At 41.9% G+C, this 24,413-nt stretch overlaps 1 protein-coding gene across 4 annotated transcripts in view; it reads left to right on the top strand.

Moving 5' to 3' along the window:
- LOC311052917 (segment polarity protein dishevelled homolog DVL-1-like) overlaps window positions 1-24,413 on the top strand; it is a 53,206-nt gene that overhangs the window by 12,329 nt on the left and 16,464 nt on the right. For all 4 annotated transcript variants that reach the window (XM_084068222.1, XM_084068220.1, XM_084068221.1 and 1 more), the window contains exons 2-4: window positions 5,407-5,476; window positions 10,391-10,512; window positions 18,457-18,575. In XM_084068222.1, coding sequence (XP_083924348.1) covers window positions 5,407-5,476; window positions 10,391-10,512; window positions 18,457-18,575 — 311 coding nt within the window. The remainder of the gene's footprint in view (window positions 1-5,406; window positions 5,477-10,390; window positions 10,513-18,456; window positions 18,576-24,413) is intronic.

Here is a 24,413-nt window from a genome sequence, read left to right as displayed (position 1 = left end):
AGGGTGGAACTAGGCCTAATGCTGCTCGTGATATCAAATGGAATCTGAAAAGAATGCAGGCTGTGCGTGTTTCAGAGTTTGCGCTGCTGGACGACGTCATCTGTTTTCTTTGGATTCCAGTGTGGTTTCTGTTTGATTCAGGGCCCTTTTCTTTAACCATACAGAGAGACACATCTTGACTGTAAGTCCCTTGTTTTTGGCCGCGACGTCGCTTCAGAAACCTTCTGAAGATGCAAAGATTCATGCCGTGTCGGAACGCCAATACTGCAGCTCTCGTGTGCCACACAGTAAATTCCTCAGTGTTAATTCATCCGTTTGCACATAACTCTGAGAGTATACAAATACTAAATACCAGTCCATTTGGTTACACTTGTATTCTCTTTAGATTAACAATGAGGACTTTACTCGGGAACGGTCCGTCCTTACATTTATTTGAACTGACAACACCCACATCCTCACAAGTCACCTTAACAGCTGGTCATATGACGGCAGAGAGAGAGAGAGAGAGAGAGAGAGAGAGGATGCAAACACTTCCTACCTAACGAGCAGCCGGCAGAATCAACACCCCCCCCCCCCCCCCCCCCATCACCCCCTCCCCTCCCCAACCGCTCCCTTTTCCTCTCCGAGGTGGAACGGACCGCAGCCGTCTGGTCCCTGTGGTCGAGTTCCAGCCTTGTACCGAGGAGGGCTATGTTATCTCTGTCCACCACTCCCAGCAATACAGCCCTCATACTGTAGCAACACACACACACACACACACACACACACACACACACACATGTATTGCTATACTTGTGAGGGCATCAACATTTTAGGATGGCGATTTTACGAATGGCATTTGTACCATTTTGCTTCTTTTTTTTGCCACTTTAACCCTAAGGCTAAATCCAAAAATAGCCAATACAAGTTCACATGTGACGCATTGTGAGCTTGTAGATCGGCTATTTCCGGCGTATGACACACGTACTGTAACTAAGTATAAATCAAGCATAACTCCAACCCTAACTCCTAAACCTATCTTCTAGATGCCTAAGCCGAACCCCAACCTGAATCTTTTACTAATTGTAAGCCTAACTCTAAGGATCTTTTAACCATAAAACAGCCATTTATCTGGGCCAGGAAAATGGTCCTCACAATTTCTCAAATTCTACTATATACTTGTGGGAAAATTTGGTCCTCACAAGTATAGCGATATAACAAGTACACACAAACACACATGCGCACACACACGCCGAGCTAGCTGGCTAGTGGCTTCGGTATTAGCTGGGAAGTTCTGGCAAACAGGGAGGAGGAAAAAGCTATAAATCTCTGCCGCCGCCTGTCAGACGGAGACAGACACTCCTGCAGGAGAAGATCTGAAGCTTCCTTTCTCCTCTCAAGTCGTCTGTCTCTACGTTTTCATTTGCAGAGTTCAAAGCCAAGTAGCTAATGGAAGATCTCCTTTTGGAATAAAAATAATAATAAAAAAGAAAATTGATTGTTTGGAGCAGTTTCTTTGCAAAGAGTAGTAACATGCAGAAATACATACAGATGGTTATACTGTAATAGTAAACAAGGATGTTTTTTGTTAGAGAGAGAGACAGAGTGTGTGTGTGTGTGTGTGTGTGTGTGTGTGTGTGTGTGTGTGTGTGTGTGTGTGTGTGTGTGTGTGTGTGTGTTAGGGCTGGGCAATTACACAAAATACCTATATATCAAAACCAATATTTAGAACCAATAACTGATTTATAACTAAATATCAAGAAACAACGTTTTTATGTTTTAATTCCTTTCTTACATATCAACAAATCAACACAAAAACATTCTAATAGTTTATTTTTAAATGTAATTGACTAAGATTAGTCTGATTAATAACCACTTAACCCTGTATAAGAGTATACGTTGTTGTACAATAGTGGCCTACGTGCAGAAATAGTGACAAAAGCTGATCTACAATCTCACAACGTGATGCAATGTGTTTTGTGTTGTGTTGTGAGCTTGTAGATCTGTTATTTTCATTGATTATTTTTATATAATTGTTCATTTATCGCAATCGAGGCAATAATCATAACATTGATTTGAAATCTTATCTCCCAGCTGTGTGTGTGTGTGTGTGTGTGTGTGTGTGTGTGTGTGTGTGTGTGTGTGTGTGTGTCTGGCCTATGACACGAGCCTAGCAGGTGTAGAGAGGACTGGTTCTGCCTGAACTGTGTCCCAGCAGGTCAAAGGTTAACTGGGAGGTATTTTTGTAGGGAATTTACAGCCTGAGACCAACACGCTGACACACACACACACACACACACACACACACACACACACACACACACACACACACACACACACACACGCATATGATCTCTCTATTAATACACACTTCTGAGCACCGAAACCCTATCTTCTCAGCCCCTGTACCTTTTCATGTCACCACCATGTACGCAGAAACACACACACACACACACACACACACACACACACACACAGACTCACGCTCACAAACGCACGCACGCACGCACGCACGCACGCACGCACGCACGCACGCACGCACGCACGCACGCACGCACGCACACACACACACAATCCTTTACCTCTCTAGTATGATGATTGCAATTATTTCAAGATTCAATATTTTAATTATTACATCTGATACAACAATATCGAATCGAGACGTTTTATTTGTCAGTCACTACTTACACAGGTATGAGACGCAAATGCTAATTTGTGAGGTCTACAAAGTACATACATTGACATTAATAATAATAAAAAGAAAAAATATGATTCAAATAATAATAATACAATAAGCCTTCAGCAGTATCCACAGCAGCATAACATATTAAAGGGGAAATCCACCCATTTTCAATATTTAACTATGTCATTAATATAGCATAAAGGAGTTGTGTGGAAATAAGAAAAAAGTTCCCCCCTTTCTGTGTTGCCTTGAACTGGAGGATTGATTGTGGGTTTAACATTGCAAATTACAACATGATGAGTCATCACGTTGTAATTTGCAATGTTAAACTCACAATCAATCCTCCAGTTCAAGGCAAAAAGAAAAGGGGGGAACTTTTTTCTTATTTCCACACAACTCCTTTATGCTATATTAATGACATAGTTAAATATTGAAAATGGGTGGATTTCCCCTTTAAGGGCACAGATGGGGAAAAAAGTATACATTAAATGGGCAATGATGCATATAAATGTGTGCAATAAGGCATAGCCATTTAGCTGCAGAAAAACATGTTTATCGCATCACAAGTCGTGAGCTTGTAGATCAGCTATTTTCACTAGTCGTTGTGTGACAATGTATAAAACAACACATAAGTGGTTAATCGAATTGTTGCTATATAAAATAGATATTTTATATATTTTATAACATTTTTAATAAGTGCTTCTCAATTATTCCAATAATCAAAAAAGTAATCGATAGAATAATTGCTAAGAAAATAATTAAATAGTTGCACCCTTAATGTTATATCCATCTATATGTGTGTATCAATATCTATTTTATTTTATTATGAGTTACCTGCTTCATTCACAAAACAAAACAACACACACACACACACACACACACACACACACACACACACACACACACACACACACACACACACACACACACACACACACACACACACACACACACACACACACACACACACACAAAACACACACACACACACACACACACACACACACACACACACACACACACACACACACACACACACCGTACACAGAATTAAGCTACATAGACCAGTAGTTCAAACTTTTTCATGCCCAAATTGATATATATTTGGCCGTGGACCCCCATCTGAAAATGTTTTGTGCCAGGAACCCCCAGAAGAGAAGATTTGTCTTAAAAATAACACTCAAGAGTTTTCAAAAATGTAGATGTACAATCTTGCAGATCTGCTATTTTTGAATAGGCAATGTCTAAATGGATAAAGTGGTTAAAAGGATTGCAACGCTGTATTAACAAATTTAGCTGGGGATCCTCTGGAATCCCCCCAAGGACCCCTGGGCTGGGGGTCCCCGGACCCCACTTTGAGAACCGCTGACATAGAACATTCATTTGTTATTTATGCTCAGCTGGCCTTGTGGTGTTGGGACATGCTTATCATGTAGTGGTGCTTTGCGTAACTGAAGGGTCAACCTTTATGTCCCATAAATCACTGGTAAACAATCACAGAATGACATGTCTGCCTCTCATGTCAAGTTTAACACCAAGTGCAAAATGTGACTTTTTAAAATATCTAACAAAGACTTGGTTGTTGGAAAAAGTACCTGCGTGAGTCGAGCAGTTTTATATTCTTTATTTTAATTAATTACAAGTTTATATTGCTACAGTGACGTTTAGTTATGTAAATTGTTTTTTTTTAATCTATTATAGCTTTGACTGTCACATGCGTGGGTTATCACCTGTTTATTGTGAGATGACCACAATGAAAATAAATTGTGGGTTGTTAGCAATGTAAACTAACTAACTAACTAACTTACAAAGAGTGAACGCCTCCTCGTGTCAATCTTGCAGAGCAGGGAACAGTCTTCAGGTTGCATGGTGGTACTGTATAGTGCATGGTGGTACTGTATAGTGCAATGGTGGTACTGTATAGTGCATGGTGGTACTGTATAGTGCATGGTGGTACTGTATAGTGCAATGGTGGTACTGTATAGTGCATGGTGGTACTGTATAGTGCATGGTGGTACTGTATAGTGCATGGTGGTACTGTATAGTGCATGGTGGTACTGTATAGTGCATGGTGGTACTGTATAGTGCATGGTGGTACCGTATAGTGCATGGTGGTACTGTATAGTGCATGGTGGTACTGTATAGTGCATGGTGGTACTGTATAGTGCATGGTGGTACTGTATAGTGCATGGTGGTACTGTATAGTGCATGGTGGTACTGTATAGTGCAATGGTGGTACTGTATAGTGCATGGTGGTACTGTATAGTGCATGCTGGTACTGTATAGTGCATGGTGGTACTGTATAGTGCATGGTGGTACTGTATAGTGCATGGTGGTACTGTATAGTGCATGGTGGTACCGTATAGTGCATGGTGGTACTGTATAGTGCATGGTGGTACTGTATAGTGCATGGTGGTGGTACTGTGTGTATAGTGCATGGTGCATGCTTGCATCCTCCTGATATGATAGCCTAACCTCACTTGAACCCTAGACTTAGTAAAAACGGACCTGAGTTGGCTGTGTATTTGGACCCCCCCCCTCTACACCAAACTTTTTGCCAAAAATAGTAGATCTACAAGCTCACAAGCAACGAATATGGATGCTGGGGTTCAAGTGGTTAAGAAAATAGCAGATCTCAAAGCTCTGCTTGAAGATCTGCTATTTTAGGTGTGCGACGCCGTCCTGCGACGGCGTACAAAAATGAAGCGCTAACAGGCTGCATCTCTCTGTCCTGTTTCCTATAGGGTCGTCAAAGAGGAGATTTCCGACGACAACGCCAAGCTGCCCTGCTTCAACGGCAGAGTGGTGTCCTGGGTATGTGAGATGGATCATGGCGCTCCGCTGTCCCCCCTCGCTCCTCCTGGCAGCGTGCCTGGAGGGCTGCGCTGGCTCAGCGCTCGCCAAAGATATGCGCAGCCCCCTGTGGATCATGTAAATGTACCCGTCGAGACCGGCGTACCGTATACTGTAGTAGAATGAGCGAAACGCCTCCGCACGGCTATATCCAAGCACTCTTCAGCATACATCTCACCACGCTGTTTCAGAGATGTGATGCGAGCACTTGCACTCCATTAGGAGTTGAACTTTGTAGTAAAAATATGCAGGCAGCGCCGACGAGGTCTGACCACTAAAACTAGAACATCAAACTAGCTAGTCATGTTAATGGTGATTGACGAACCTTTATCACTTCACTTGTGTAACACGCAGCTTGCGACACACAAGTTAACTGTAGTGTGGTAGCACTTAAAGACGTAGTGAAAAATATGTTTTTCACACTTTTAGAGCATATCCGTGGTCATAATATAGACATACCTAATCGAATTATTATATCAAAAGTCCCTAAAAGGCCAATCTTAATTACTTGTGAACGAAAACGTGCTGCGTGATGACCTAGATACACTATGAATGAATATAAATGAATCTTGATTTCGTTCACCTGTGTGATTCCCATATCTGCATGTTCCTCCAAACACACCTGCTTTTAATTACAGAACTGCTCCGTTTTGAATCTCAGTCAAGATTACGTCCCGGTGTATTACTCATTGTAAACTTAATCAGCACACTAAAATAGGTATCTGAAAACATTTTAGGTTAGAAATAAGCAACTTGGTAACAAACATTCTGGCCATTGGCCATGTCTCTATCCCTTGGCCAGCGTGCGCCTGCAGGCTACAAACACTAGCATACTGTACCTGTTTATACCGCAGTGATTATGATCATAATCATAATAAGTCTTTATTGTCCCAAAGGGATATTCCGTGTCACTGTCTGTTCAAAAGAAAAACATAACAATTAGGGGTGTTGGAAAAAACAATACTACAACACAACATAAAGACAATACATGGGCTCCCCAAAATACACAAACCAACACATCAGCGAGGCAGTTTGTTTAGTGCAGAGTGGACTAAACTCCTACTAAACAATTCTTTCCCATCTCAAAGTTCTGTGTCTTCGTCCAGATGGCATGATTGTAAAGTCACGGTTGCTGGCATGATCATCAGTGTCATTTACTATTGTGAGTTTCAAACGTGTGATGGCTTCATCGTTCATATCAGAATGTGTGGGTGTGGGAAATGTTCTGTATACCAGCTAACTAGAGCTTATCGCTTAATTAAAGATACAATCCATACAGTTTACATTACATTACATTACAGTCATTTAGCAGACGCTTTTATCCAAAGCGACTTACAATAAGTGCATTCAACATAGGTAGGGAACGAAAACTACTAATCACCTGAAGTCGTAAGTGCATTTTCTGCAAAAACAAGCAACCAAGAGTATACCTAAGGCTAAGGTGAAAGTGCAATATATCCGCTTCCTATTTCCTTAGACAGGTGAGACGAAATAGCTAGAACTAATTGTATCAACTAAACAAGATCCAATAAAACAATACAACAATAAAACAAGCGTTCGTACAACTAGTTAACAACAAGTAGGCCAGGCAAAGAGGAAGGGTAGTGTTTCCTGGGTTTTCAGCCTGCGGCGAAAGATGGTTAGTGACTCTGCTGTCCTGACATCAGTGGGAAGTCCATTCCACCACTGTGGGGCCAGAACAGAAAAAAGTCGTGACCGTGTGGATCGGCCAGCAGGACCCTTGAGACCCTTGAGTTTAAATGTCCGTTGTGTCACTCTCCCAATAGACACAGGTCTTTGCAACGATGTCCGAACTTCAATAACGATGTCGATGCATCTAGTGTCCAATCTGGTGCGCCGTCTGCTTCAAATAATGAATTGATATTGTCAACCAATATAGGTGTCCTACCCGACACCAGACACTAAATGTCTCAATGGAAGAGTAGGGAGACCTCCTCCAACCACTGCAGATGTACTAGTTATGCAAGGGATAACCAATGGGGAGCAGGTCATTATTGAGAAATAAACCCAGACAGGGTGATTAAGCCCCGATGCTTAGCGGAGGGGTCTTCATCACCCTGAAGGGGTGACCTGCTCCTCATTGATTATCCCGCTCATTACACGGCTACTTAATACAATTATTTTTTTAAATGACCCAAAACTAACAACAAAACGAAGGATTTCATTTTGTAGTCCATTCATTTCAGAAAGCAGTCCATTCATTTATGCCAGGTGTGTCCAGTGCAACATGTCGCATCGGAAAACAACGGGAAGTGTTGATAAAATAGAATGTTTTCAAAAACATTCCTGAGAGCAACGTTTAGCTGTAAATGACATTGTGTGTTAGTTGACATGGCTGCCATGTTGGATACGGCATGTGTATATATATATATATATATATATATATATATATGTGTATATAAATATGTGTGTGTATATATATGTATATATATATATATATATATATATATATATATATATATATATATATATATATATATAAATGATCAATAATTTATTTTCCTCTGTCCAACTGGCCCCCACTTTAACAAACATGTGTGTCCTATATAGAGAGCAGCATTTCCTTTGTGTTAGGGTACAGAGCAGGCAGGCAGTGCTGCGTGACTCACTGTGAGCTCACTGTTAACCTGAACATTTGTATTCAAAAAGTATAAAAGGCCAATCAGCAGAGAGCATCCAGGCCAGCGCTTCATCCAGTTCTGCACCCACACACACACACACACACACACACAAAGGTGCACGATGGGAAGTGTTGAAACGATGGAATGTTCCTCCATTTAAAGGGTACATAAAGCATCTCATACAGCACAGAGTGGCACAGGTTGAGGCAGCGTATCACCATAGTGACTCACATACAGTCCAGCAGCGGTTCCCAGTGCTTAAATTAGCCTCTTTCCAAGTAGAATTATAATGATCCATATACCGCCATTATTCTGCCCCTAGGCAACGTCCTTTAACAACTTGAACCCCAGCGTCCCTATTCTGGGGGGGGGGGGGGGGGGGGGGGCATTCGCCGGAAATAGCCGATCTACAAGTTCACAACGCGGCGGATTGCACTGCGTTGTGAGCTTGCTCTATTTCAAAGAGATTTGGTGTAGAAATACTAGCGGCCCTAGTATAGACTGAGCCCTGAGGGAACCCGGTCAACTAAGTATAATATATAGGGTTGAAACGTCCTACCACACCGGGAGAGAGACGAGCAAATGACCCTGAAAATGTATCCGACAATATTTCACATCAAACAATGACTGTAATTTGGTGATGCCTCATGCAGTATAATGCAGGTTGATGCCTTTATCCACAGTGAAAAATCAGCCTCGCTTCGTAAAAAAAAAAAATCACGTCACTTTATTGCCACGTAATTATAATTGTGTGAGTGTTGTCCCGTCTCCTACCGGCTAATGTATCCGGTAGGAGACACAAAGTAGAGTATTTGTGTCTCCTACCGGAAATACACACGGTCATCAAATTATTGTCTTAGGAATGCCACAAAAACAAAAATAAATCCATGAAATCAAGGCTTCATGGGGTGTGTAATTGATAGAAAATAAGTCATTTTTTGGGTGAACTCCTCCTTTAAGGAAAGATCCATAATATTAATATTTAATTTATTATCTAGTTTCTGTGGAGTCTCCTGTAATTACAAATTCCTCACTATTTGACCACTGTCATCAATCTTTAATAAAGGGAATATTTGATTAGACTGGATCGACAACATTCAAGTGTGTGTGTGTTTAAGTTTTCCCCAGAATATGGATGCTGGGGGTTAAGTGGTTAAGGTGAATTTAAGCGCTGAACGATGTGGCAGTGACGTCAAAACGACTAAAATACACGGAGCAGCTCCACAGAGGGTGTCGCGTGCAGTACCTCTGGAAAAATGTATGGTCACAGATGCTGTCATAAAACGTTGCATAGTGCATACTCTGGTTGAGAAGACAAAGTAATATTTGTTTCTGCGGAGATGCACGAGACTACATTCAACCCTTTTTAACATCTTGTGACGACGCTGTCTGCAAATAGTATGAATTAAGGGTGGAATCAATTTAATCGATTATAAAAAATGATATGAAAGCCATTTGGAAATGCCTAATATAATAGTCAAGTAACCAACTCTAACTTAAACTCAGTCCACGCTCTTCAAGTTTTGTCACAGACCCCCCAACTTATCTTTCATTTCACCATGAACCCCCATTTCAAATAATTCTGTCCTATGGATCTTGCCATCTATAGATGTTTTTTTGAATGTCATAAAAGTACATGAGAAATAGATTCATAATGTTGATATTGAATTGTAGATACGTCGATATTGTGGTAGCCATTAGCCACGCATGCCATGCATAGTTTCTATCGTAATAAGTGAATTGAATCATAATTAAATCTGAAATTATTCAACATTTTTCAAGACACTTTGAAAAAATATATAAATGGATAAAGGGGATTAAAATGATTGTGATGCTGTATTAACACATTTTGCTGGGGACCCCCTGGAAACCCCCCCCCCCAGGACCCCTGGGACCCCTACTCTGGAACCCCCATGGGGGTCCACAGTTTTCATGTTGAAAACCACCGCTTTAACGTCTGTCTGTCTGTCTGTCTGTCTGAAAAAATGTAGGACTTGGATGAGTTCAAAAATATATGTGACTATGAAGGCGTACTTTTTTTCTGTAAACGATATGGCAATCACTTTTGTAGATGTGTTGCTCAAAATTTATTTTGGGGGACGTTGTAACATAGTTTGTGACTGATTGTTTGAATGAATTAATGTAGCAAACATTCTCATAAATGAGTGGTTAATCATTCTCTGTCTGTCTGTTTCTCTCTCTCTCTCTCTCTCTCTCTCTGTCTCTCTCTCAGTTGGTCCTAGCAGAGAGTGCCCACAGTGACGGTGGTTCTCAGTGCACAGAGAGCCACCCAGACCTGCCACCCCCGCTGGAGAGAACCGGGGGCATCGGGGACTCGCGGCCCCCTTCCTTCCAGTACGTATGCCTCATTAACACGGGCCTCCCTCTGTGATTGGCTGTTGCACTCTTTTCATGCACAATTACACTCGTGTGGGCACACGCCACAGATTCGGCGAAGAACACACAAAATCTGTGTGCGGGGGCGGGGGGGGGGGGTTGACCTTTTTAATGAGCTGCTTGCCATATGGGCTAATCAGATTGCAAGCGGTGCTCATCAGAGACGGTCGTCCCACGTGGTGGTCTCGTGGTGGTGGTCTCTGCTCGGAATAGAGCTGTGGGATTTGGCGATTGCCGTGTGAACGTGACGTCTGGTGTGTGTATTCCTGTGTGTGCATAAAGGAGAACATTACTGCTTACTGTCTGTGTGTGTGTGTGTGTGTGTGTGTGTGTGTGTGTGTGTGTGTGTGTGTGTAGACTCACATGAGTGCATGTGAATGCAAATGATGAAGATGTCATCTTCAGAAATGAATGATGAATAATATTATAATAATCTTGTTTGTTTCTCACACACATGCGCGTGTCTGTGTATCTTCTCTCTACTGTACTTCCTAATCTGCCCATCTTACCCCCATTTATACGGTAGGACTGGCACTGTACGGTAGGACATGATGCGTGTGCTTATCTATGTAAGCATCGTGCATATGATGCACCCCCCCCCCACAGTGTTACAGATTCTACAAATAGCCGTGAATGCGTAAACATCTTCAGGGAAATACTGGCGCTCAATGCGGCCCATTGTGTGGAGCCCTGAAGAGCAGCCATCCATACCCCGGCTTGCTGTTAACCCATTTAGTCCGGGAACGCATCTGTGCAACCACTTTATCCATTATTTTGTACTTTGGCTATTCAAAAATAGCAGATATACAAGTTGCGGCGTGACGCCAAGTGCCGCACTATGAGCTTGTGGATCTGAAATTAGTTGAAAAATCGTGACAACATTTCTGCAAATCTTTGAATATATATGTTTTTTAAGCCAACATTTTAAACTTAAATCTTTGCTTCTGGGGGGTCCCTGGAACTAAATATTTTGAGATGGGGGTCCGCGGCCAAATACATATAATTTTGGGGGTCCTTGACATGAAAAAGTTTGAGAACCACTGATATAGTACGTTTTTCAGGATTTAGAAGACATTTGTAGAATCCCCAGAAGCAAAGATTTGTGTTACAAATGTTTTCTTTTCCCAAATTTTCACAGATTAAAAGAAATAGCAGATATACAAGCTCATGGCGCGGCACTGAGTGCCGCGCTATGTATATTTGCTATTTTTGAATAGCCAAGGAAATCTAAAACGACACTTTTCCCGATCTAAATGGGTTAATAAAGAGATATGTGACCCAGCCATGTGTGTCCTGTGCTGTTCCAACACTGCCTGATTTACTCTTTGTCCCTCGGGCCAAAAAAGCAGATGTACAAGCTCACAGCACGTCGCGCCACGCCACGTTGTGAGCTTGTAGATCCTAGAAATCAAGAATATAACAGCATATGGATGATTCAACGTTGAAGAGGTTTAGTTTGTCACGTGCTCATATCAGTATGTTCAGAGAAATGTTACTTCTGTGTAACAATGACCGCGTCGCAATGTGACACGTTATGAGCTTTGTAGAATGTTAAGAGCTTTGTAGAATGTAGAACGTATTTTTGCTACTTTTGTGTGACACTGTCGTAATCGAATGACGAAGTAGGGCATTAATTTAATTAGTTTAAATATGGAGATACAAGGATTATGCCCGACAGCAACAATATATATTTTATTATAATGAAATATAGGTATAATACAAGTAGGTAAATAAGGTTATAATTCAAGCAAAGGGTGCTGGGCTGTAATAAGTAATAAAAGTGTAGAGTAACCTTATACAGTAGGTGTTACAGCATCTACTAGATACACAGACATTGGTGTTGTACAGAATAGACCATAGACCATTACAATTTCAATTTAGTCATTTAACAGACTTACAGGTGTGTAGAGTAAGCTTGAACCCTAGTCAACAAATGAGAGGGTAAACGGTCAGAAGAAAACAATGTAGTGCTTCCAAGAAAATAGGATACCACGTCAAACGTAGTAACAACATGCTATCTAAATAACATTCTCAATATTTGTGGTCAAGTAAAAACAAAGCTAATTAACAAACAAAAAAAACTAGTAACCAACATATTATCTGCATAGTATAACTAGCATCTATCAAAACGGAGACAAGAAGTGATACCAGGAGAGGGGAGTGCTAGGTGGAGTCTGAAGAGGAGGTGAGTTTTCTGACTGTGACGGAAAAATTGTGAGTGAGTCTGCAGTTCTTACTGCAAGGGGGAGTTTATTCCACAGCCTGGGAGCCAGGAGAGAGAAGAGCCTAGGATGTGTGGAGCGTTGTCCAGGGTTGTTTTAGGCAGTGGCGTAAAGTAACTAAAGTACATTTACTCAAGTACTGTACTTAAGTACAATTTTGAGGTACCGTATATATTTTTTACTTTACTGGAGTATTTCCAATTTTCAATACTTTTACTTCCACTCCATTACATCTCAGAGGCAAATATGTACTTTTACTCCACTACAATTATTTGAAGACTAGTTACTTTGAAGATTTTGAATATTATTACAAAACATACATTAACCACTTCGACCTTTAAATAATACTGTACTTAAGCTTTTTGAAAATAGCAGATCTACAAACGTGATGCAAAAGCGACACGTTGTGAGCTTGTAGATCTGCTATTTTCAAAAGATTTTGTATCCATATTGAACTTCTGAAATGGGACATTCTGCATAATAATAATAACTACTTTTACCTTTGGTACTTTAAGTATATTTTGATGCCAATACTTTCGTATTTTACTCAAGTAAATTTGGAATACCGGACTTTTACTTGTAACAGAGTATATCTACATTGTGGTATTGGTAGTTTTACTTACAGTAAGTAAAACATGTCAGTACTTCTTCCACCACTGGTTTCAGGGAAGGCTCAAGCAGCCTGTTACCTGATGTTCTGTAAGTGAGCAGGAAGGGTTGGATCATGTCCTGAAGGCGCGGGGGTGGTATGCCCTTGAATGCCTTGTGTAGGACTGTAGGTCCTCATCTACAGTAGACTAGCATATTTATAATAGATGCGATGTAGAATTTGAAATAGCGTCTTCACTGAAGATACTGAGGTAGGCTATGTAACAAAAAAAAATGCAGCTAGAGGGAAAGAATTCGGAATATAGAATTATGCCGAATTTAAATGGGAGAATAAATTTGCAACCGAATATGTACAGAATATACATTCGTGCAGCAGAAATATGAGAATAGGCTACTGTATATACTGTACATACTGTATTGCAAATATTAGTAAATATTATGTGGTGAAAAAAAAAAAGTACTGTTTGTGCATGAGATTTGTCAAAAAAAAAAAAAATAGCGTGTGTGCTGTTTGTGAGCAAGGATTTACAGGTTAAGCCTTATTTAAACTTTGGCTATTCGAACATAGAGATGCGATACGTTGTGAGCTTCAGATCAAATATTTTCGAAAGATTTAGATGTTTTTCTTTTTAAACCGTATACAAATATTGAAATAAATAAAAAAATAAAAAAAGCAATTGCCATACATTTGCCCTTGATTAAATAAATGGTTAAAAGACAGTTGACCTGGCATTTGGGTCATGGAACACTGACCTGATGGAGACATTTCCTCATTAAGAACCCCAGACTTTAACGTCTAACAGCTTATGATTATTAGAGATTCCCTCTGCTCTTAGTCAAGGAGAAAGGCCCCCGAAGCTAAATATAGCTGGAAGGGCCTGGGGGTGGTGGGGGTGGGGGGGGGGGGGTTGTTGCCGTTGCAGCAGCAGCAGCACAGCAAATACAGCTGGGACTCTATATTGAGAACATGCAATCTGTCATGTCTCAGGGTATCTCTTTATCCACTGTTTGACGTCTGGGCTCATTTTTGCCCTCTGTGGGGCTGCTCCCTGCTGCTTTGACTGTCAGCTGGCCTGATGATTTTATTGTTCCCAGTCCCACCACTTTCACTCACTGCTGGGCCTGCCGCCACCTTGTGGTGGAAAAAAAGAAAAGAAAACGATAGCGTTTCTGTCATGGCGCCCTCCCCCCTCTGCCTCACGTCACCCCCCCCCCCCCCCCTACCCCCACCTCCCTCGTTCTCACTCTCCCTTTCTCTGTCTCTCTTCCAGCCAGACAGGCAGGCTTTTCTCTCTGGAGAAACAGCGTGGTGAATTCCCCTGTTTTGCAAAGCAGCCCCTCCGCCTCTGTCTTGGAAGAAACGAATCCCCCTCCGTCTTCCACCACCTCTCCCTTGTAAAATAGCCTGGAATATTATTACCACTTCATTCGTCGTCGTCCCCCCCCCCCCCCACCACCTATTTGATGTGTCCGTCGGTGTGAATGGCGCATTTGATGAGCAGGCACAAGAGGTGTTTCGGGTTGAGAAACGGACAGAATTGATGTGCTGCTGCTGCTGCTCGGTAATCCGGATTAGCGGACATTAAAAGCACCCATCTCCATTTCCCAGGAGGGAGGGGGCGGGTGGGAGACTGGCAGCAGTGTGTGTGTGTGTGTGTGTGTGTGTGTGTGTGTGTGTGTGTGTGTGTGTGTGTGTGTGTGTGTGTGTGTGTGTGTGTGTGTGTGTGTGTGTGTGTGTGTGTGTGTGTGTGTGTGTGTGTGTGTGTGTGTGTTCGTGTGTGTGTTCGTGTCTGTGTGTGTGTGCGTGTGCATGTGCACGTAGCAAGTGTCGTTTGTTCACAGCTGCAGCCGTACTGCCCCGGCTAATCTCCCCCAGGATCAGTAGACCCCCTGCCTGGCAGGACTGCAGCTACAGACAGACAGACAGACAGACAGACAGACAGACAGACAGACAGACAGACAGACAGACAGACAGACACATCAGCCATCATCACGCAGCCTTTCCACCAACCACACACACGCAAACAAGCAAAATGACAAAAGCCCAAACCCACGTGCCCTCTTTCATGAGCGTCCACCGCCACAACGTGCTTTTTATAGCATGCGGAATTTGCATGCGTGCACTGACCTGCTGCCGGAGTGCAAGAGCAGCAGCAGCCGGAGAGCAAAAAAGCCCAGGTGCGCGCATTATTAAGGACTCTCCGACGCAGGAACATGTCAACATGCGCCGCTGAGCGCCCCCCCGCTCCTGCTGAGCGAACACGACAGACGCTGCAGCACGTCCCCCCTCTGATGTTTTCGCATTTGTATCGATCATGCACACGTTGGGGGGGGAAATACCCTAGCCCGCAACATGATGTCTGCATCTTCCTTTATCTCTTTCTTAAGCCCTGCTTACTTCGTCGTGTGATGAATAGCGGAAATAGGTGATTTACAAGCTCACAACGTGTCGCAATGCGTCACGTTGTGAGCTTGTAAATCGTCTAGTTTCACAATTTAAAAATGGTCTAGTGATGCACCAATGAGGACATTTTGGGCCGATACAGATAACAATTTTGGCCGATAGCTGATGCCGTTTTTTGTTTGTTTGTTTAGTTTTTGTTATTTTTTCTCCCTTTTAATATACTAAATAATTGTTTTAAAGTCTTTCAGCCCTTCATCACTCTATCTTTTAATAAGCACATATTCACATTTTCAATTATGTTTAATTATGAAACAACAGATAAACATTGGCCACTGGCATTGGTGAAGGTCATCTTATTTGTCGATACACCGATGGCAGTCAACAAGGCGAGTATCGGGCGGTAATGATCTTCGCCCGATTAATCGGTGCATCCCTACAATTTTCACCTGTAATGAGATGCCCGAAACGGGGACGCCAGGATGAAAATGGTTGAAACCCATTTGTACCCCGTATAGCTGCGTTGCGTTTGGTAGCTTGTAGATCAGTTATTTTACAGTAGAGTTGTTTACACATGTAGGAGACATGTAACCGTGCGTGTCTCATCCTGTCTCTGGGGGCTCTGTGTTTACTTTGGTTTGAGTATGTATGGTATGAGTACAGAATGAGGTTTGTATGTGCAAACGAGTCTGTGCATGGATGTGCGTGTGTGTCCTTACATACAGTAGGCCACATTCTGTGGTGTACTGGACAAATTGTGGACCAGTTGATTGGAGACGCATGTCTAATTAGGGACAAAATTGTTTGTTTGGTTTTACTGCATTGTCATAAGGTTGGAGTAACACGTGTACCTGTTAAGGTCAAGGTTAAGGGTTAGGCTTAGGTCAGTCAGTTTAGTCAATAAATGTCATCGTCTATTACAGCTTCATCCATACTGTACAATATACATAGACAACAGAATATGTTCATGTTAATGGTTTGTTTAAGATTCAAAAGTCATTCAAATTGAATTTAAGTACCAAACTTACATCAATATTTGAGTATTTTTGCTAAACATCAATGTGAGGTTAATGAATGTTTGAATTTATAATTTATAAACCAATCTTTTTTATTTTTAAATGTTTGGCGGGCATTTTGGTAATGCTTTATTTAAAGACGGCAACCTATAGGGCAGAGAGAGAGAGAACACATGTGAGACAGGAGTTGGATTCAAACTTGGGTCCTCGAGACCCTCAAGGAGCATGTGGTCAGTGGCAGTGAACTAACTGACTGAACCACCAGACACCCCCCGCCCCTATAAATCAATATTTAATCTGGGGACTATTTTCGGCCACCCTTTTCACATTAATCCACGCTTTAAAATGCATTAAAACACAACATTAACCTCACTTTGACCCAACATAACAACATAGTGGTGTTTAGTATGTTGGATTTTTTCTCAAGCAAGGTTCAAGTCTCTGCTGGAAGGTTTTCATATTGCAATGGCTTCCTTTTTAAAATGTGACAAATCCACAATATTCTTTGTTAAATAGACGGCAGTAATATCATGTGTATGAGCCGTAATCAATAGGCTCAACATGCCAGACTGCTGGTATGGTCAATTTAAGGTAGGGTAAGGAGATATAACAGATATCTTATGATAATATGAATGTAAGAAAAAGATTGCAAAATGATGTGTCCGTGCTGTGCGTGCGTGTGTGTCTCTGCGTGCGCGTGTGTGAATGCATGCATGTGTGTGTGTGCTTGGGGGTGTTTACATGTGCGATTGTTTGTGCAGGTGTATAAGGTATGTGTGTTTATCCTCCACGCCTAAGCGTGTGTGACAGACAGACAGTGGTGAGTGTTGTTCTCACCCGCCTCGGGTTTCTCTGGTGCCTGGTGGCCATGTCCGTCCCTTAACCCCAGCGCCTGGTGCCTGGTGGCCTTGTCCGTCCCTTAACCCCAGCGCCTGGGGCAACAGCCTATCTGATAGAATAACAATCTGCCCCAGGGCCCCTGTAGAAACCCCCCCCCCCCAATACCCTCGACCCCTCGTACGTCAGCCCTGCTCATTGCGCAACCCACACCTGATCTAGCAATTCAGACCCCTCTATCTTCTTTTCTTTTTGTTGTTCTGTCTGTTGTCTGTCTGTTGGTCTTTCTCTCTTTCTTTCTCTCTCTCTCTTTCTCTCTTTCTCTCTCTCTCTCTCTCTCTCTCTCTCTCTCTCTCTCTCTCTCTCACTCTCTCACTCTCTCTCTGTCTCTCTGTCTCTCTGTCTCTCCATCATGCTACGGGCGCCATCTGGGCTTTCAATAGGGCTCATTAATGCTTGCATTGTACAGAATGGCTTCCTCTCAGGGTATCTGGTCATTAATGACACTTAGTGAGAAACACATCACATATCACGCAACAATGAGGTCGCTCCTCTGGCCAGGGGGGCTGAATTTGAAGCAGCATGTGTTATAATATGAGTTGGGTTCTCCTCCAAGGCTGTGCAGCAAACCAAACAAAATATAGCAGTGAGGCAGAGGTAGAATGCTGCTGATTCAAGAGTGTGTTGAAAAGAGGTTAATTACAGAATTGATTATAACCTGTGTGTGTGTGTGTGCAAAAGAGGGAGAGCAAGCCAGAGAGACAAATATTTATTTTGTTTGAATCTTGCAGAAATTATACAAATGTTTCCGTTTCAGTGCCAACGCGGTGAGCAGTCGAGATGGCCTGGACACCGAGACGGGTACAGAGTCCCTCCTGAGCCACCGTAGGGAGCGTGAGAGGGAGCGCGCGCGGAGGAGAGCGCGAGAGACCGAGCGTGAGTATTATCAGCATGGAACACCCCACACCCAGAGAGACCATTGCTTTATAATAGGACTGGGCAATATGTCCATATTATATGCATATCGTTATATGAGATTATTACTGTTGGATATTGTAATATCGTGATAAGTGTTCTTTTCCTGGATTTAATTACCTTATTTTATATATATTTTTTAAACGGTCAAAACTATTTTTAAGCACTATTTTTTGGTGGAAAAATAATAAAGAAAGAAAAACATATTGTCACAATATCAATATTATCCTGTCATTGTGACATCATATTCATCAGGTTTCAGTGGCTGTAAACATGTGTGCTGTGTTCACTAGAACTCTCTATTATCTGTGTTAACTCATCTGAGGACAGACAACAGGCTGTAAAAACAAAGGCACTCCCAAAAACGATTTGACACTTTCAGAGTTAAATCACTTGGTGCATGCATAGCTGTTTTTTTTGAGTAGTCAAATAATGTACTGTATGTGATTGCTTTACATCATAAAATGATAATAGTAGGTATTAATGTACAACATCATGATAAATGCTCATCACAAGGTATCTGAACAAAAATGTATGAATTTGTTTGCCCAGTCCAAACATAACTTTTATTTATTTATTATTCAAATACAAGGATTCACATTTTCCATGATGTAAATAGCACATCATTGGATTTGATTACTAAAATGTAATGCAATTGGTTAACTACTTCTCTGCTTCTGGATATGACAAGAAACACATAGGCTTTGTTCACACTGCAGGCAGGTCCAGACTACAGGCATGTCTTTAGAAATAAGGTCTGAATCACATTTCAAACCAAGAAATATGGTTCAAAATCTAATCTGCAAAAGATTTAGCAAAGATCATTTTTTATGTTCTTTTTGCTGTTCATACTTGATAAAAAATCTGAATCATCTTTATTGTCACATCACCGGTTAACAGGTCTAAAGAAGTGAAGTGTGTGTTTTTTTTTTTTTTGTGTGCTCCATCATTTGTAGTTTTCGCGAGAAGAGAAAGGATAGAGGTGATGTAGGGTAGAGCAGGAGAGGTAAGAATAGGACACAGGCCATGTAATCAAAGATATGTACAAATACACAAATAGCGTGTGTAGTAGCAGGCATGTACATTGTGTTTAGAACATTAGGTGTATACATACAGTAACATGCTGCCCTCAGGCGAGATGGAAGAAAGTAGTAGTACATTTCAAACAAGCAAATATACAAACATATACAAAATATATATGTATATATCTGATTCCAAACTAGATATGTCATAAATCGTATTTAGGTTGGCAGTGTGAACATAGCCATATGTTGACACTGCACAGCAATGGAAACAGTAACCAGAACACACTTCTGCCTCATTATGACCAGTGTAGCTTTTGGCACTTTCCTGTCTTTCGTAACAACTCTATTCTTTGGTTCTTGTCTTTCCTGTGCGGGGCTCAGGTTTATGGTCAGAGGCTGTTTTCCACTCCGTGATTTCACTCCTGTCCTGTAGAACTATAGAACTAGATCTGTGACATACAACTATTGGCTTGTCTATTGTTAAGACCTGAATGTAGCCCCATACTTTCTGCTTCTTTAGTGTATCTTTACACCAGCGCCATTTAGATAGATGCTAGTTATGTTTACATGTAGCCCTGGAGTCACAAATGGAGTTTGAAACGGTTTGACAGTGACACTTAACATACTGTTTGGGTCCTGGAGCGAACAACATACAGTATAATCTTCCACTTGCAGATTTCCACAGATTGTGCCATTCCACTGAATTCTGCTGTTTAAAATCAGATTATGAAGCGACGGGCTTATATAAACACATATCCACGTTGTTTTGTATTGTGCGTGTGTGTCATTTAGATATATGTTACTTATGTTATTTCGATAGATATTAGTTATGTTATTTCGATAGGTGGCAGCCTGTCAGGTGTGATGTCTTGTTCTTCGGCCACTCTTGATTAAGGTTCATGTCTCTTAAAAATGCTCGAGTGCTGCTCTATAGTGTCTTGTGTCCCTACAATTTACATAAAAGGAAAGAAGAAAGTTTAAGTAGTGCTTACATTCAATTCTTAAAGCAACACTATGTATAAAAAATGTTATGAATACAAAATAATTTTGTCCAATCGGTATGGTAGAGTATGTGAATACAATATAACTAGTACAATTGGGGTGGTTGTATTTTGTCTCCCTGCTCTTCTATTGAGACATTTAGATTGTGTCAAAGGTCATGTCTCACCTAGGTTCACTAAAATGTTCAGAACTTGCAATATTATATCGATCGTGTGATATGATACTAGATATCATCTGGGATTTAAGATATCATAATAATATCATGCTATAGTATGCTATCGGTGTTGTCCTTTCCTGGTTTTAAAGGCTGCACTACAGCGGTTACATGTCGCCATTCCGACATGTCGCCTTTCCGACGTTAACTAACCCTATACCTAACCCTAACCCTAACCCTAACCGCACGCGGAAGCCACTAGTCGGAGTAGTGAGATGTCGGAATGCAGACATTACCCCCACTACAGCAACATGATGCAATCTTCTGAACTTACCTTACTGTTCTAGCTGTTTTATTATTTGCCTTTACCCACTTGGTTATTATATACATTGCTGAGGATTATTTATCAGAAATCTCATTTTGTAAATATGTAGTGAAAGCTCTAATAGTCATCCCCACAATGTCATCACAATATCGACATTGAAGTATTTGGTCCAGCATGTCATGATATTTAATTTTGTCCATATCGCCCAGCCCTCTACCTCCACTGAAGAATGTGATTATTATTTGCCAGTTTCAAATAGTTTCTATTTGTGTTCCAGTTTTTTTGACGCCTGCACACCAGAAAGTTGTAGAACGACAGCATCTAATGCCTGCTGTCTGCCACTGTTATCCAAACACACTGTACTCACTGTACAGCCACTTATTTATCTCCTATCTCTGTCTCTCTCTACTATCTCTGTCTCTCTCTCTACCTCTCTCCGTCTCTGTCTCTCTCTCTCTCTCTCTCTCTCTCTCTCAACCTCTACCTCTCTCTGTCTCTGTTTGTCTCTCTCTGTGTCTGTGTGTCTGTGTGTCTGTGTTCTCTGTCTTTCTCTCTGTCACTCTCTCTCATTCTGTCTGTCTCTGCGTTCTCCATGTCTCTGCGACTGTGTTCTCTCTTTCTCTCTTTCTCTCTTTCTCTCTCTCTCTCTCTGACTCTCCTCCCACAACTCTCTTCCCATCGTGCCTGGCACTGAGGCTCCAGTGCTTCAGGCTCATTTACCAAATGCTCATTAATTTATGTGGTACAGTTTAGTATCACAGGACACACTTCAAACACAGGTATAGGGTAGAGAAGTGTGTGTGCTGTTAGCTTGAGAGAGAAGAACTGCGTTAGGAAATGTGCTGGTGGAAACAGGGAAATACTGTAGCTTTACATGAAAAATTACTCTTGGCAGAATAACAATGTTTCTTATACGCATTTCACCACCACACACTGATGCATCGTATTACTGTGCACTCGATGACTCGTGCTGTACAAATCCACTGTACCGTATGTCCCTGTTGCACATCTGTTGTTTTATGGGTAATAATACAACACTAATGCTGCTGACCTAATGGACATTGCTATGCTGCTATGCTGCATTCTCATTTGTCCTGCTCTCACGTGCACATACAGTATACACATGCACAGTAAAATCCTGAGTGTTCATTTAACCACTTAAACTCTATATGCAGTACTTCGTTGACAGGTGTCCCCCAGGGCTCTATATACTTGGAGCCCTCGTTTTATACCAAATCTCTTTGTCAAAAATAGCAGATCTACAAGCTCACAATGTGTCGCCACTCGACGCATTGTGAGCTTGTAGATTGTCACAATAGGAAAACAATCGCAGAAAATAGTCAGAGTTTATGTCGTTAAGGGGGGTGTAATAGATATGTTTTAGTGTTAAAAAGTGACAGCTTTATACTCTCTCCAGCTCTTTAGTGAACAGAAAATAAATGTTCAGGTCAGAAAAAGAACCCTACAAAGACAACTTATCACCTTCAATTTTATTGTGTTCCAGTTCAAAATGTTCCTGCTCATTTGTTTGTTTTATTACTTCCAATTTCATTTGTTTATCCTGTATCGTGTATGCGTTCTCTCTGATTGGATAAAATTGCCTGGTTCTCCGACCTGAAAAGGATATTTTATGTTTACTAAAGCGCTGGGAAACCCCTGTTACTGAACACAATACTCTATAGCAATATTGTTATTGGAATATAGAGCTATTTAACACTTATTTTAACAAAGAAAACTTGCTTACACCCACTTTAACTCTAAAAGTGTATGTTAATACATAATTAACATAAATTAATTAAATTTGACTGTGTGCAGATACTGTAGTCTGTATAACTCTCTCTCTCTCTCTCTCTCTCTCTCTCTCTCTCTCTCTCTCTCTCTCTCTGTACAGTGTGTGTTTTCCTCCTATCTTCCCTCCATCCGCGTCCATCCATCTGCTCGTTTGTCAGCTGTAATTAAGTGAAAGCATCGCAGGGGGACTGGCCGTGCCGTCCGTCCCTGGCGAACATGCGCTTTTCATGGCTCGTAAATCACATTTATGCGGTCCAAATAATCTAATTTAACTTCGTGAATTGTGTTTGTATTATTGCTCGCTGCAGTATATCACAGTCACATGAGCCGAGACACCCCCCCCCCACCACCAACCCCACCACCCCCTTGCCTGTAGCGCTAGCAGACAGGAATTCCCCTGTCACATTATATAGGCTCTTAAAAATGATTCTGTCTATTCTGTTTGACTGTGTGGACAAGAGCAGTTCTGAATCAAAGTTGCTAAAACCCCGGTAAGCGTATCCCTTGTTCTCTCCTTTCTGCGCGGTGTGTGTGACAATGGACTGAATAATGCGGTCGACGGTTCCAGCAGCAGGGGGACAGGTGTAGCACCCCGAGGGGGCTGCGAGGAGTTCTGGAGTGGGATCTGTTTCAGGGCCAGCGGGGGGGCGGGGGGTTTAATACGTTACCTGGCTCTGACAAGGGCCATAGTTAAGAAACCCAAGTGCAGGTGACAGGCGGAGTTTGACTCTGCACACTGCTGCACAGAGTATTATTACCATTGACAAAATGTATGTTATACATAAAAAAAGAAGAATTGACAGAGAACCACTGCTGCAAGCATTTTCTCATTAAACCCCTGACTGATATTGAAAGGTCATAGGAGACACAGTTAAGTCTAAACAATAGCGGCTGTGTTAATGTATATTAACACGGAGAATAAACACAGCTGACCTGGGTGAACTTTCCCGTCCTCTGTTGTACAGAACGGTGGTGAAGGGAGCAGCAAGGTCACCCGAGTGCGGGCGCTGTGACGCGTTAAGTAGGTAGCTGGTGGAGAGTTTTTAATGACCTGATGGTGTTGTCACCTGGAGCAGAGATAAAACAGAGCACATCATCTCAAATCCCATAATATCTCTGGAACTCCCTCCACCTCGCCCACTGCTGGCATCTGATTGGCCCGACGGAGAGATTAGCAGATATCCTATAGCGGGGACTGGGAGGGAGGAGGTAGAGTACTTTGGCTGGCGAGTCGCGGTTAGCTCAGTTCCTCTGCGAGTCCGTCTGCTGGAGGCACCGTGTCCACCGGCGCTGCGGTGAGAGAGACAATAGAATCTTGTTCTGGGATTTTTCTGCTGGAAGTTAACTTTGACATTTCAAGATGGCCAGATGATCCTGAATTCGCCGGTGATGTTGTTTATGTTATTATATTTAGAGCCGTTTGGGATCTCGTGCCGGTGTGACACTGATGTTGTCATGATTGCGGAACATGAAATCATCTCAGCTGCAAGGATTATTGTTTT

This window comes from Gymnoscopelus microlampas (genome assembly GCF_963454915.1).
Source record: "Gymnoscopelus microlampas genome assembly, chromosome: 10".
Classification (NCBI taxonomy): Eukaryota; Metazoa; Chordata; class Actinopteri; order Myctophiformes; family Myctophidae; genus Gymnoscopelus; species Gymnoscopelus microlampas.
This window is presented reverse-complemented; position numbering and strand designations above follow the sequence as displayed.